Genomic DNA, 14,302 nt, shown 5'->3' on the forward strand with positions numbered 1-14,302 from the left:
CCCTCATACCGCCCCGTACACGGAAAAAGAAGTTACAGGGGTCAGAAAGTTTTCAAAAATTTTAAACGTATAAATTTTAAACACAGCAGTAGAAGGTAGAGAAGTGAAGAGAGTTCACTCACTGCTTCTGGTGCTCAATCTTTAATTTAGGGTGCAGTTAAAAGCGCATACAAAAGGTGGGTTCGGACGCCAACAAACACGAGTGACAGCACTGTTTCACACCAGCATGGTGTTTCTTCTGACTCCAATTTTAAACGTATACATTTTCCTGCATGTAGTTTATATATTTTTTTTTTTTAGTAAAACACAATCAAACCTATATAAGTAGGGTATCATTTTAACTGTATGGACCTACAGCAGAATAAAGAGGTGTCATTTTTACCGAAAAATTTACTGTGTAGAAACAGAAGACCCCAAAACTTAAAAAATTACATTTTTTTTCTTCAATTTTGTCGCACAATGAATTTATTTTCCGCTTCACCATGGATATTTCGGTAAAATGACTGATGTCATTACAAAGTACAATTGGTGGCTCAAAAAATAAGCCATAATATGGAATTTTAGGTACAAAATTTAAAGCGTTATGATTTTTAGAAGATGAAAATGGAAAAACCTTCCGTCCTTAAGGGGTTAAATATATGGTGTCATTTTTGCAGAAAAGTGCACTGCATGGAATCGCAAGCCCCCAAAAGTTACAAAATGGCATTTTTTTTTAATTCAATTTTGCCCCACAAATATTTTTTCTGTGTTCTCCGAAAATTTTATGGTGAAATGATTGATGTCATCTCAATGTTCAATTGGTGGCGCAAAAAAAATAAAAATAAGCCCTCTTTTGAGTCTGTAGGTGCAAAATTAAAAGCGTTGTGATTTTTAGAAGGTGATGAGCAATAAATGAAAATGCAAAAACTGAAAAACCTGTGGGCCTTAAAGGGTTAACCAGTGAGATATAGGCATTTTATAGATTGTTTAAAGGAGTGCTGATCAAATACCTTTTGATTGACCTGTGATCGATTTTTAAGACTGGAATACCCATTTAAAGTATGGTCCCATGTACCGCTTACTTCGCAGCATATTTCACACTGTGCAAAATCTGCTGCTGATGGAAATACGCTGCGTAATCCCCGATCACCATACACACAAGGCTTTCTGGCGGCAGCCCTGTGTGTGCAGTGAGTTTTGGAGGCAGGGCCACGCCGGTATTACTGTGATGCATGGCCCTGCCTCCAAAACTCTCTGCACACGTAGGGCTGCTGCTGCTGCTTACCTTGCCGATAATGCACTTCCCGCACCGCGAAGCCCCCGCACCGCGTTCCGCACCGCCCTGGCCCCATTGTCTCCCCCATCCCCGGTTTTATAATTACCTGTTCTTGGGGTCCACGCTACTTCTGGCTCCTGCTGCATCCTGCGTTACGCTGTGCGCAATGACGAGTGATGCGACGCGACGTCACAGTCAGTGCGCACAGTGACAGCTCAGGAGGACACCACCGGAGCCAGATGTAGTGGGCCCCGGGAACAGGTAATAATAAAACCAGGGATGGGGAGGCAATGGGCCCGGGCGGTGCGGTGGGGGGTGCGGAGCTCTGCGGCGGTGGGGTGAGCGGAGCTCTGCGGCGGTGGGGGGAGCGGTGGCGGTGATAGGACTCAGGACCCCCGGACAGGCAGGGGGAGAGAAGCGGGCGTCGGCGGCGGTCTATGGCACCGCAAAAGGCACTGCTGTTCATTGATTTAAAGTGCCCGCTTTAAATCAATTATCTGCAGCGGTGTCACGAGGGGATAAATAGCCGATAACTTATACCGGAATATCGGTATAAGTTATCGGTATCGGCCCTAAAAAAACGATATCGGTCGATGCCTACCATGCATTAACATTGCATTAATCAGTGTTATCGCCGCTTGACTGCTCCTGCCTGGATCTCGGCACAGAGCAGTCATTCGGCGAACGGACATGCAGGAGTCAGGTAGGGACCCTCTTTGTTTCCTGCAAGCTGTTCAGGACACCGCTTGGCAGTTTCTTCATGCCAAACTGTGGAGAGCACATGGAATGGCATCATTGGAGTGACCCTTTAAGCCACTACAAACTATACCCTCTTAATCTCACCCCCTTGTCAATGAGGCCCACTTTGTTATTGTATTTTTGTACACAATGTTGTGATTGTTGTGCCACAGCTCTGAGAAGTTGGAGCTAGTATTCTGGCACAGCAGCCATAGTAGATCTTAGTGTTATTATTTAATTTTTTCATGTTTGCAGCATGGAGGAAGCCGACGCATCTGAAAAAAGTGGCATTGAAGAAAATGGCGAGGTTTCAGAAGATGGTCAACCTCAGAGCAAGCACAGTAAACATAAGAAAAAGAAGCATAAGCATCGCAGCAAGCACAAAAAACACAAACATTCTTCTGAAGAAGACAAGGACAAAAAACATAAACATAAACACAAGCATAAGAAGCACAAGCGGAAAGAAATAATAGATACTGACAAAGATGATAATTCACCATCAAAGAGAGCAAAGCTGGATGACTTTGCTTTATTGGAAGACTTGGAAAAGAAAAGGGCTATGATAAAAGCAGAGCTTGAGAATGAATTAATGGAGGGTAAAGTGCATTCTGGCATGGGTTTAATATTGCAGGGTTACAATTCTGGTTCTGAAGAGGAAGGAGAGATCAATGACAAGATTCGAAATGGAAAAAGGGCATCAATAAAATCAAATGCGAAGGGGAAGCAGCATCCGAATTCAAAAACAGTTTCTAAGAGAACTAGGAGTAAGTCCAAAGAAAAGACTAAACACAAGTCAGAAAAGAAAAAAACTAAAGTCAACTCTGAAACTCCTAAAGAAAAAGTACCAAGAAGTAAGTCAAAGGAGAGAAGGAAATCTAAAAGTCCTTCTAAAAGAAACAAATCCCAAGATCAAGTGAAAAAGTCTCCACCATTGCGCAGACAGTCCCCAGAAAAAAACAGGAAATCTCAATCTCCCTTAGAAGATAGAATAAGGTTAAGGGACCAGAAGAAATCTCCTATAGCTAGCGAGAGCAAGACTAGAGATCGTAGTAGGAAGTCCAAATCCCCTGTACCCAGAAGAAGCAAATCGAAGGAAAGGAGATCAAGATCAGTGGAACGTAAACTAAGGAGATCTGATATAGACAGGGACAAAAAACCTGTCAAGTCTCCTTCAAAAGATGCTTCTTCAGGCAAAGAGAACCGCTCACCAGGCCGCCGGCCAGCCCGCAGCCCAAAAGCAAGAAGTCTTAGTCCTAAACAACGTGATAGGATGGTAAGGCATAGTCGATCTCCATTTACACATGAGAAAAAGTCTAAACAATCCCCTGCTCGAACACAGTCCCCAACAAGAAGAGCAAAAAGTAAATCTATAGAAAGGAAACGACGTGAACCAGAGAGGAGAAGATTGTCTTCTCCCAGGTAAGAAAAAAAACACCCCGTTTTCTCCACTTAATAATTTTTATGCATAATGTAAAAGCTAATTCTGGAGTACTAGCATTATTGTCATTGAAAACAACTTTTGACATGTTGTTTAGATCACAAGTTGATTGCTTCGGGTCTCACTTCTGAGATATAAGCTGGGGATGTAGGCGGCACTTGTATGCCGAGAAAAGGTCAGACTATTGGCCATTCGGGAGCGGAGCGCAACGCTGCCCACTCCCCTGACTTATAATTCACGGTGGCAGACAGTCTCAGGAGTGAAACCAGGTAGAATAAATAACTTTTGACATGTCTTAGCAACATGTCAAAAGTTGTTTTTAATGACGGTAATGTTCAAGCCCAACATTTAGCTTAAACCAGTGCTTTAGATATATAATAGCACAGATTTTAAGGACCAGGACCCCCTGAAGTAGACAGAAGAACTAAGGATGGAACATGTTCAACATCCCTTCCAATGTAGAAGAAATTTACTGGTATATGACACTGTTCACTTTATGATTTTTGTTTTTTTAACGTTTTAAACAAAAAATTCTATGAAAATTCTTCATTTATGATTTATAATACACCAGTGAATATTTGTTTAGAGCGAGAGGCAGAGATGAAGGCCTTGCAAGACATGAAAGGGCAAAAGAAGCTAGCCCTTCTCGATGGTCCCCTTCTAGAAGACGTTTAAGCAGATCTCCTGGACGAAGAAGGTCACGTTCACCCCTCAGACGGAGTAGATCGCCAAGGAGAAGAAGTCGATCTCCTCTTAGAAGGTATATAGCCTTAAATAGGCACAGTCATTAAACGTGATTTTTAATCTTTGATTCCTTATGCCAAATAAATTACTTTTGTAATTGGTCCCATTAAAAAAAACAATGTTTTGTTAGTTTTTCTGCTGTATTCTTCTGGCCACCACGGGTCTCCTACCTTTTTGGCCAGAACACTTTGGTCAAAATCTCAGGAAGTGCTTCTCTGCACTGAGATTGATTGATAGCTGCACAGACTAAAAGCTCTAAAGAGCTTCACTGAAAGATACAGACTGACAGCTGCTGCACAGAGCTTGAGGTCTTCTATTTATCACAGCACTGCAACAATGTGAGGGCAGAAGTTGTCTCAAAGCAGGCTTCAGTGATGTCATGCTTTCTGGGAGATTGCACTATGTGAGCAAGAAGAAAGGTAAGATACAGAGCTTTTTAAAGCTCCGAAATTTTTTTAAGGGTGGGAGGAGTGTTAGGAGTAGTTGGGGAACATAGCCTGAGTTAGTTTATTTGGTGACAGGTACTCTTTAAAGGTCATATTAAGACACTATCTATTATGAAAATTAGGTAGCATATATAAAGATGTACAGTACACTAAAATACATTTACGGTCTATTCACACATACAGTATACTGCACATATTTGATTCTCAGGATTTGAAGCTGTGTTCAATCATTTCGTTTACTTTAAACTCTGCAGCATAAAATCTGCAGCTTTAAATCCTGCACATTAAATATGCACAGGATACCGTATGTTTAAAAAGACCCTTAAGAGAGAAGGATAAGAAAGTTAGATTAGGTTTACTCCTCTTAAGGGCAATACATTTGGCAGTGCAGTGTGTAATGTTCCACCGATGTTTGACATATCCACCAGTGTGCCTATACATTTCCATAAAGATTTCCATTGACTAATAGACAAGAGCTACCACATTGATCAAGTCTTTTTCTCTATCGGCTCCATTGGGGGACACAGACAGTGGGTGTATCTTGCTGTCTCTAGGAGGTGTGACACTATGGTGATAAAAAAAAGTCATCTCCTCCCAGCAGGATACACCCGCCTTCATGCTCTGAGCTAGTAATTTTAAGCTTAGTGTCTGAAGGAGGTGGACGTGGTCTGGATTGCTCCATACCAGGTCTTCTGATTTTTTTTTTTCCTAGTTAGGGACGTGTTAGTTTTTTATTCCTTTTATTTTCTGTTTTCAGGTGGGGACTCAGGGACTGCGGTTCCAAGTTTCCCCATTGCGAGTAAGGGGGCACAGACATTGCGTATATGCGCTGTTAACCCCCCCCCCTCGCCAACGGTCAGCGCTTGGGTGGTACCTCATGGGTCCGGGTCTCCCTATTTCCCTGCTCGCCTCGCTCACGCATAGCAGCCAGGCGTGATGCAGGTAACTAAAGCTGACTGAAGACTTCACTGAAGACTCCATTAGGTAAGTTTTTCTGACTGAGGTAAGTACTTTCTCCTTTTTTTTCTCCATAGGTACGAACTCGCAGCCTCTGGAGACCCCCTGTTTTGGCCCACCTTCAGATTTTGGGGCTAGCTTACAGGGGCTGCACTTTATTTTTGGAGGAGCAGTGGCACCTGAAGGGACTTCTTATATGGGGCACTTCACTTATGTGCGTGCGTGCGTGTGCGCGTGCGCGTGTGTGTGTGTGTGTGTGTGTGTGTGTGTGTGCGCGTGCGTGCGTGCGTCTACGTCCACAGCGCCTTATTCCCGGCACTTCACTTATGTGTGTGTGTGTATTGGTGTTACTCGTACACAGCGCCTTATATGCAGCTGTCAGCCGCGGCGCTTCAGCGCCCGCTTCCTTTTTTCCGGCAGTCTCTGCCGGCGTTGGCCGCCCGCTCTTTCCCCCGAGCGCACAAACGACAGGTGCGCTCGGGACAATGAGCGGGCCCCATGACAGTTCTCTTTGGCCTATCTGTAGCTCCGCCCACAGGGCTGGGAGCGCTCAGAGGCGCGAAGCAGCCTCCAATCAGCGCCGTGGGCGCGATTTTCAGTAGGAAGGGGTCAGTTACTTAGTGCCTTGCTTCAGGCACGCCCCTCTCTTCCTATTGGCTGGCCTGTTTCACTCTCTCTAGCTGCACAGAGTGAGTTTTCTCACTGCAGCTGACAGGGGACACAGACTAGGGTGAGAAAGCTCCTGTCTCCCTTCTTTTCCCACATTATGTCCGTACCCAGAGCTGTTCCTCCCTCTAAACAGAGACCTGGAACTTCAGGGACTTACTATCTCTGTAAGCACTGTAATACCAAGATGTCTGGCTCTGCCGAGCCCACTTTCCCTGCCTGCTCCCCCAGACCCCCTGATGCCCCTTCGGTCCCGGTGGATTCAGCCGCTCCACCACTTGACCCAAGTCTCCCGCTCAGGGGCTGAGGCCTCCCGGTAAGTGGTGTCCGCCTTGAAGGGGTCTTCCCTGCGCAGGACCTCTGGAAGGGCTCGCTCCTCATCTCCACATACTTCACGCTCTCACAAGCGTCCTAGGGGTGCCTCGTCTGACTCTTCCAATGAGTCTTCAGATAGATGTGAGCGTTCCCCTCGTGGGTCCCCGCCCCCCCCCCCCCCCCCCCCGGCATCTGGGCACAAACATCGCTCCTCCAGAGGACGTTCTCGGAGTCGCCGCTCTGCCACGTCAGAGCCGCGTACTCGGTCAGAGTCGCCACCCTCCAGGACTGCCTCTATTCATTCTCATTCCCCTGGTGGACGAGGCTTCCGAGCCGGCATCTGACTCAGAGGACTGCCCGGACTCAGTTGCAATGGTGAACTCTTTGGTTACAGCCCTAAGAGACACCTTTCACTTAAAGGACCCAGGATCTTCGGATGTCAATCCAAGACTATCCTTTCATTGTGCTAAGCCAGCACCTCAGAAGTTCAACTCTCACACTGACTTTAACGACATTCTGGAAACCGCATGGAAACATCCAGACAAGAGGTTCCCGGGAATCAAGACAATTAAAGAACGTTATCCATTTGACAAGGTCTTTGTCACTAAGGTGTTTTCCCCTCCCTCAGTGGATCCACCAATTTCCCGGATCAATAAGGCGACTACACTGCCTCTGGCAGATGCCGCTACCTTCAAGGATCCCACGGATAAGAAGGTAGAATCCTTAGTGAAGTTTGCCACTGAAGCTGCTGGCTCTTCTCTTCTTCCCATCTTCGCCTCGATATGGGTGTCCAAGGGCCTGTCGGAGTGGTGCCAAAAGCTCCGTCAGGATATCTTAGCGGGATTCCCCCCTGGAGGATCTATCTGCTTTGGCTCTCTAATGCTCTAAAGCTGGGGATTTTCTGTGCGCAGCTTGGATGCTGGCAGCCCGTTGTTCTGCCTATGCAGTGGGTCACCTAACGGCTCTCTGCCGCTCTGTGGCTTAAAGCTCGGAATGCGGATGCCGCTTCCAAAAGATCTCTCACAGAGCGTCCCTTTACGGGTGACCGTCTTTTTGGCAAACGCCTTGATGAGATTATGTCGGAGGCAACGGGAGGTAAGAGTTCCTTGTTACCTCAAAATAAGGCTTGCCCTACCTCTCAAAGGAAGTCCTTTTCCTTTTGGTCCTTTCGGACCTCCGGCTCCAACAAGGGGTCCGGGCAGGCGTCCGGGCAGGCGCCCTTGCGGGACAAGGTTTCTTCTCGGGTGGGAGGTCCTCTTGCTTTTTCGAGACATTTGGACATCTCACATTCAAGACTCTTGGGTCAGGGACGTGGTGTCCAACGGTTACCGGATCGAATTTGCATCCCTTCCGAGGGATCACTTTTTTTCGCTCCTGGGCCCCCCGGTCTCCTCCTCCTGGCGAAGCAGTTTCGAGCGGCTCTCCAGTCTCTGGCGTCCCTGGAACAACGGGAGTTCCTTTCATCGGTGGACATCAAGGATGCCTACCTCTCCATGTGCCAATATTTCTGGGCCATCATTGGTACCTCCGCTTTGTGGTCCCGGAGGGGCACTTTAAATTTGTAGCCCTCCCCTTCAATCTAGCCACGGCTCCTCTGGTCTTTACAAAGGTCCTTGCGCCGGTGATGGACCTGTTACGGTCGAGGGGAATCTCGGTGATACCCTATCTGGACGACCTTCTCATCAAGGCTCCAACCAGGGCCCAGACTCTGGAGAATCTGGACGTCACTCCCCACACTCTGACTCGCTTCGGGTGGATGGTCAACCAGGACAAGTCAGTCCTCTGTCCTACCCAGTCTCTAACCTTTCTGGGACTTCACTTCGACACGGCCTCTGCCCGAATTCGTCTTCCGCTGGACAAGCGTCTGGCGCTCCGGTCGGGGGTCCGCTCCTTTTGGACCCAGGTTTCGGTCTCCATCCGCTCTTGTATGGAAGTCCTGGGTCGGATGGTGGCAACTATGGAGGCTGTACCTTTTGCCCAGTTTCATTACCGGCCCCTTCAACTGGCGATTATCTCCCGATGAAACAGGTCTCCTCTGTCCCTCGATCGTCAGATTGTTCTCCCTCGCAGGGTCCATCAGTCTCTGCTCTGGTGGTTCCGCTCCCCCTTCTTCTCCTAGGGTGGTCGTTTCTTCCCCTTCACTGGCAGGTTGTTACAACGGATGCCAGCCTGTCAGGCTGGGGCGGCGTGATCAGGGGTTGGACGGTTCAGGGATTCTGGTCTCCCCAGGAGACCCTTCTTCCAATAAACATATTGGAATTACGGGCGAGTCTTCTTCATTGGGAGTCCCATCTTCAGTCCCGTCCTGTCCGCGTTCAGTCGGACAACGCCACGGAAGTGGCGTACATAAATGGTCAGGACGGCTCTCGCAGCTCGGCAGCCATGGCCGAGGTGACCAAGATTCTCTCCTGGGCGGAGAGCAAGGTTCCGGCCATTTCGGCGATTCACATCCCGGGGGTGCTCAACTGGGAATCGGACTTCCTCAGTCGGTCCTCTCCCGACCCCGGCGAGTGGTCTCTACATCCAGAGGTCTTCGCGCAACTCTGCGACCTCTGGGGCATTCCGGACGTGGACCTCTTCGCGTCCCGGCACAATCGGAAGATCCTTCTGTTTGTGTCCAAGTCCCGGGACCCTCAGGCTCTGGCCGTGGACACCCTAGTGATTCCTTGGGCGGGGTTTGCCCTTCCCTATCTGTTCCCTCTTCTTCCACTTCTTCCCAGGGTGCTGAGGAAGCTCAAGGCAGAGGGCGTCCCCGCCATTCCTGTAGCTCCAGATTGGCCCCGAAGGTCATGGTACGCCGACGTAGTCAGGCTCCTTGACGACACTCCACTGCGCCTTCCGATCCGTCCGGACCTGCTCTCTCAGGGTTCTCTTTGCCACCCCAATTTACAGTCGCTGCATTTGACGCCGTCCGGACCTTCCTGCAAGGAGTGGCGCACACTGTTCCTCCTTATCGGTCTCCCTCTCCTCCTTGGGACTTTAATTTGGTTCTGAGTGCCCTCCAGGGTGCACCCTTTGAGCCCCTTAGAGAGGTGTCTCTCCGCCTCCTTTCTTGGAATGTGACGTTTCTGGTGGCTATCACCTCCATCTGGAGGGTGTCTGAATTGGCAGCCCTTTCCTGCCGTTCTCCGTTTCTGGTGATCCACCAGGACAAGGTTGTTTTCCGGCCATACCCTTCCTTGTTACCTAAGGCCTTTCATCTCAATGAGGATATTGTCATCCCGTAATTTTTCCCGGCTCCTTCTCATCCTAGGGAGCGCTTACTGCACAAGCTGGACGTGGTTCGGGCTGCTCGGTCTTATCTCTCCATCACTTCTTTGTTTCGTCAGTGTTATTCCTTTTTCGTCCTTACGGAAGGTCGTCGCAAGGAACAACCTGCTTCCAAGCCCACCATTTCTAGGTGGATTTGGTCTGCCATTCCGGAAGCCTATCGCTGTAAGGGGAAGATTCCTCCTTTCAGGGTTGTGGCTCATTCCACACGTTCTGTTGGGGCATCCTGGGCTCTCTAGAATAGAGCCTCGGCCTCGCAGATTTGCAAGGCGGCTACCTGTTCGTCTTTGCACACTTTCTTGAGGTTTTACCGGGTTCATACCTTCGCATCGGCTGATGCTACCCTGGGGCGTAAGGTGTTGCAGGCGGCAGTGGATCAGCCATCTGCCTGATTACTTATCTGCCCACCCAAGGGACGGCTTTGGTTCGTCCCACTGTCTGTGTCCCCCAATGGAGCCGATGGAGAAAAGGAGATTTTTTTAACACTTCCCATAAAATCTCTTTCTCGAAGGATCCATTGGGGGACACAGCTCCCGCCCTTTTTGGGGTTTTTCCTTCGTTCTCTGTACGAGGGTATGGTCAGTTATGTTTTCTCTTCTGGTTCTCTGACAGTTGTGGGTTTTTCCTTGACCTATTGGTCTCCTCCTATTGCTTTGGAACTTAAACTGACTAGCTCAGAGCCTGAAGGCGGGTGTATCCTGCTGGGAAGAGCCGACTTTTTTTTATCACCATAGTGTCACACCACCTAGAGACAGCAAGATACACCCACTGTCTGTGTCCCCCAATGGATCCTTCGAGAAAGAGATTAAAAAGGAGTGTTAAAAAAAATATCTCCTTTTTTATTTTATTTTTTTCCTTTTTCCTTTTAATAGCTTACTGCAGTATTTCCCAAGCACAGTCCTCAAGTACCCCCAATAGGTCATGTTTTAGTATTTCCTTCACAGATGGTATAATTGTGCTGATGCACTGAATATAATTATATCATCTGTAAAAGACTAAGGGAATCCTGAAAACATGAACACCTGAGGGTACTTAAAGCGGTACTCCGCCCCTTTACATCTTATCACCTATCCAAAGGATAGGGGATAAGATGTCAGATCGCCGCAGTCCCGCTGCTGGGAATCCCCGGGATCACCGCTGCGGCACCCTGCTGTCATTACTACACAGAGCGAGTTTGCTTTGCACGTAATGACGGGCAATACAGGGGCCGGAGCATTGTTACGTCACGGCTCCGCCCCTCGTGATGTCACGGTCCGCCCCCTCAATAAGAGTCTATGGGAGTGGGTGTGGCGGTCGTCACGCCCCTGCCATAGACTTGCATTAAGGGGCCTTGATGTCATGAGGGGCGGAGCCATGACGTCACGCTGATCCGTCCCCTGTATCGCCCGTCATTACGCACAGAGCAAAATCACTATGTGCAGTAATGATAGCGCAGTGCCGCAGCGGCGATCCCGGGGGTCCCCAGCAGCGGGACCGCGGCAATCTGACATCTTATCCCCTATCCTTTGGGGTGGAGTACCCCTTTAAGGACTGCGCTTACGGCTTACTGTTTTCATCAATAGAATGCCCCTGAATTTCTATAATGTTTCTTCTTTTTACAGAAACAGAAGAAGTAGATCACGTATGAGGAGGAGATCACATTCCCGAGGAGGACGAAGCCGCCGAAGGAGAAGCAGAAGCAAAGATAAAGAAGATAAATTCAAAGGAAGCCTTTCTGAAGGAATGAAGGTGGAACAGGAATCTTCAGATGATGAGTATGAAAGCTTATTTGTAAACTATTTAGTAAATGATCACAATTTAAAGTGTACCTGTCACATTTAGTAACAGCAGGACATGTTTAACCCCTTAATGACGCAGGACATATATTTACGTCCTGCGCAGGCTCCTGTGATATACGATATATCCTGTGATATAACGCAGGGTCACGCGGTAATCCCGCGTCATATCGAGTCGGTCCCGGTAGCTAAGGGTAGCCAGGACCCGTGGCTAATACCGGCCATCACCGATCACTATGATTTCCGGTATTAACCCTTTAGACTCAGTGATCAAAGTTGATCAACGCGTCTAAAGTGAAAGTAAGTGTTCCCGGCAGCTCATTCGGGCTAATTGGGACCACCCTACCTGCCTCCTCGTTGTCCGATCGCCAAATAACTGCTCTGTGCCTGAGATCCAGGCAGGAGCAGTCGAGTCCCGAAAACACTGATCGATCTATGCTATAGCATTGATCATTGTGGGCAATCAGTGTAATTCATGTTATAGTCCCCTATGGGGGCTATAACATTGCAAAAAAAATCTGAAAAAAATAAAGTTAATAAAGATTATTTATCCCCTTCCCTAATAAAAGTTTGAATCACCCCCCCTTTTAAGAAAAACTAAATAAATATAAAAATGTGTAAATGTCTGATCTATAAAAATATATTGTTAGTTTAACCACACGTTCAATGGCGTACACGTAAAAAATTCCAAAGTCCTAAATAGTGTATTTTTGGTCATATGGACCTACAGAATAAAGAGAAAGTGTAATTTTTATCAGAAAATGCACTGCATAGAAACAAAATGGCGTTTTTGTTTAAATTTTGTCGCACAATGTTTTTTAATATTTTTTTTGTTTTTTGTTTTTTTGTGCTTTGCCATAGACTTTTGGGTAAAATGACAAAGTAGAATTGGTAGCGCAAAAAATAGCCATCATATGAGTCTGTAGGTGCAAAATTGAAAGGGTTATGATTTTTAAAAGTTGAGGAGGAAGAAACGAAAGTACAAAAACGGAAAAACACGTTTAATTCCATCAGAGTCCTTAAGGGGTTAAATGTCTCGGGCCATCTTGCATCCAGAGACTGATGCGATCAGGAGTTTTGAGTCTATGGGACTTCTTGCATTCTGACTCCCAATTGCGTCAATATCAGGGGAAAACTTGAGCCATGAGATTACCAGGACTTTTAAACATATCCTGCCACAGTCCATCAAGACAGTGCCTATTTAACTAAAATCCAGATATATTAAAACAGTGTTCTTCTAAAGCTGAGTTCAAAGGGACAGTACATGATTTAGGGATTTAAAAGAGTTGAGGTTTTTCTTCTTTTAACCCCTTAACGACGCAGGACGTATATTTACGTCCTGCGCCGGCTCCCGCGATATGAAGCGGGATCGCGCCGCGATCCTGCATCATATCGCGTCTGTCCCGGCGCTCATCAACGGCCGGGACCCGCGGCTAATACCACACATTGCCGATCGTGGCGATGTGCGGTATTAACCCTTTAGAAGCGGCGGTCAAAGCTGACCGCCGCTTCTAAAGTGAAAGTGACCCGGCTGCTCAGTCGGGCTGTTCGGGACCGCCGCGGTGAAATCGCGGAGTCCCGAACAGCTTGCAGGACACCGGGAGGGCCCTTACCTGCCTCCTCGGTGTCTGATCGGCGAATGACTGCTCCATGCCTGAGATCCAGGCAGGAGCAGTCAAGCGCCGATAACACTGATCACAGGCGTGTTAATATATGTCAGTGATCAGCATAGGAGATCAGTGTGTGCAGTGTTATAGGTCCCTATGGGAGCTATAACACTGCAAAAAAAAGTTTAAAAAAAGTGTTGTTAAAGGTCATTTAACCCCTTCCCTAATAAAAGTTTGAATCACCCCCCTTTTCCCATAAAAAAATAAGTGTAAAAAAAATAAAAATAAACATATGCGGTATCGCCGTGTGCGTAAATGTCCGAACTATAAAAATATATCATTAATTAAACCGCACGGTCAATGGCGTACGTGCAAAAAAATTCCAAAGTCAAAAAAAGCGCATTTTTGGTCACTTTTTATACCATTAAAAAATTAATAAGTCCGATCAAAACAAAAATCATACCGATAAAAACTTCAGATCACAGCGCAATAAATGAGTCCTCATACCGCCCTGTACGTGGAAAAGTAAAAAAGTTATAGGGGTCAGAAGATGACATTTTTAAACGTATAAATTTTCCTGCATGTAGTTATGATTTTTTCCAGAAGTGCGACAAAATCAAACCTATATAAGTAGGGTATCATTTTAACCGTATGGGCCTACAGAATAATAAGGTGTAATTTTTACCGAAATATGCACTGCATAGAAACGGAAGCCCCCAAAAGTTACAAAATGGCGTTTTTTCTTCGATTTTTGTCGCACGATTTTTTTTTCCGTTTCGCCGTGCATTTTTGGGTAAAATGACTAATGTCACTGCAAAGTAGAATTGGCGATGCAAAAAATAAGCCATAATATGGATTTTTAGGTGGGAAATTGAAAGGGTTATGATTTTTAAAAGGTAAGGAGGAAAAAACGAAAGTGCAAAAACGGAAAACCCTGAGTCCTTAAGGGGTTAAACTGTAGCTAAAAATATATAGATATATATCTCTCTCTATTTATATACACACATACACTTCTCAAAAAAAAATTAGAGGAACACTTAAACAACATAATATAACTCCAAGTCTATCACATTTCTGTTAAATCACACTGT

At 46.8% G+C, this 14,302-nt stretch overlaps 1 protein-coding gene across 1 annotated transcript in view; it reads left to right on the forward strand.

Annotated features, from left to right (window-relative positions):
• PRPF4B (pre-mRNA processing factor 4B) overlaps positions 1-14,302 on the forward strand; it is a 62,500-nt gene that overhangs the window by 19,981 nt on the left and 28,217 nt on the right. The window contains exons 2-4 of the mRNA XM_056521072.1: positions 2,249-3,412; positions 4,018-4,195; positions 11,429-11,583. Coding sequence (XP_056377047.1) covers positions 2,249-3,412; positions 4,018-4,195; positions 11,429-11,583 — 1,497 coding nt within the window. The remainder of the gene's footprint in view (positions 1-2,248; positions 3,413-4,017; positions 4,196-11,428; positions 11,584-14,302) is intronic.

Source organism: Hyla sarda, chromosome 5, assembly GCF_029499605.1.
Source record: "Hyla sarda isolate aHylSar1 chromosome 5, aHylSar1.hap1, whole genome shotgun sequence".
NCBI lineage: Eukaryota > Metazoa > Chordata > Amphibia > Anura > Hylidae > Hyla > Hyla sarda.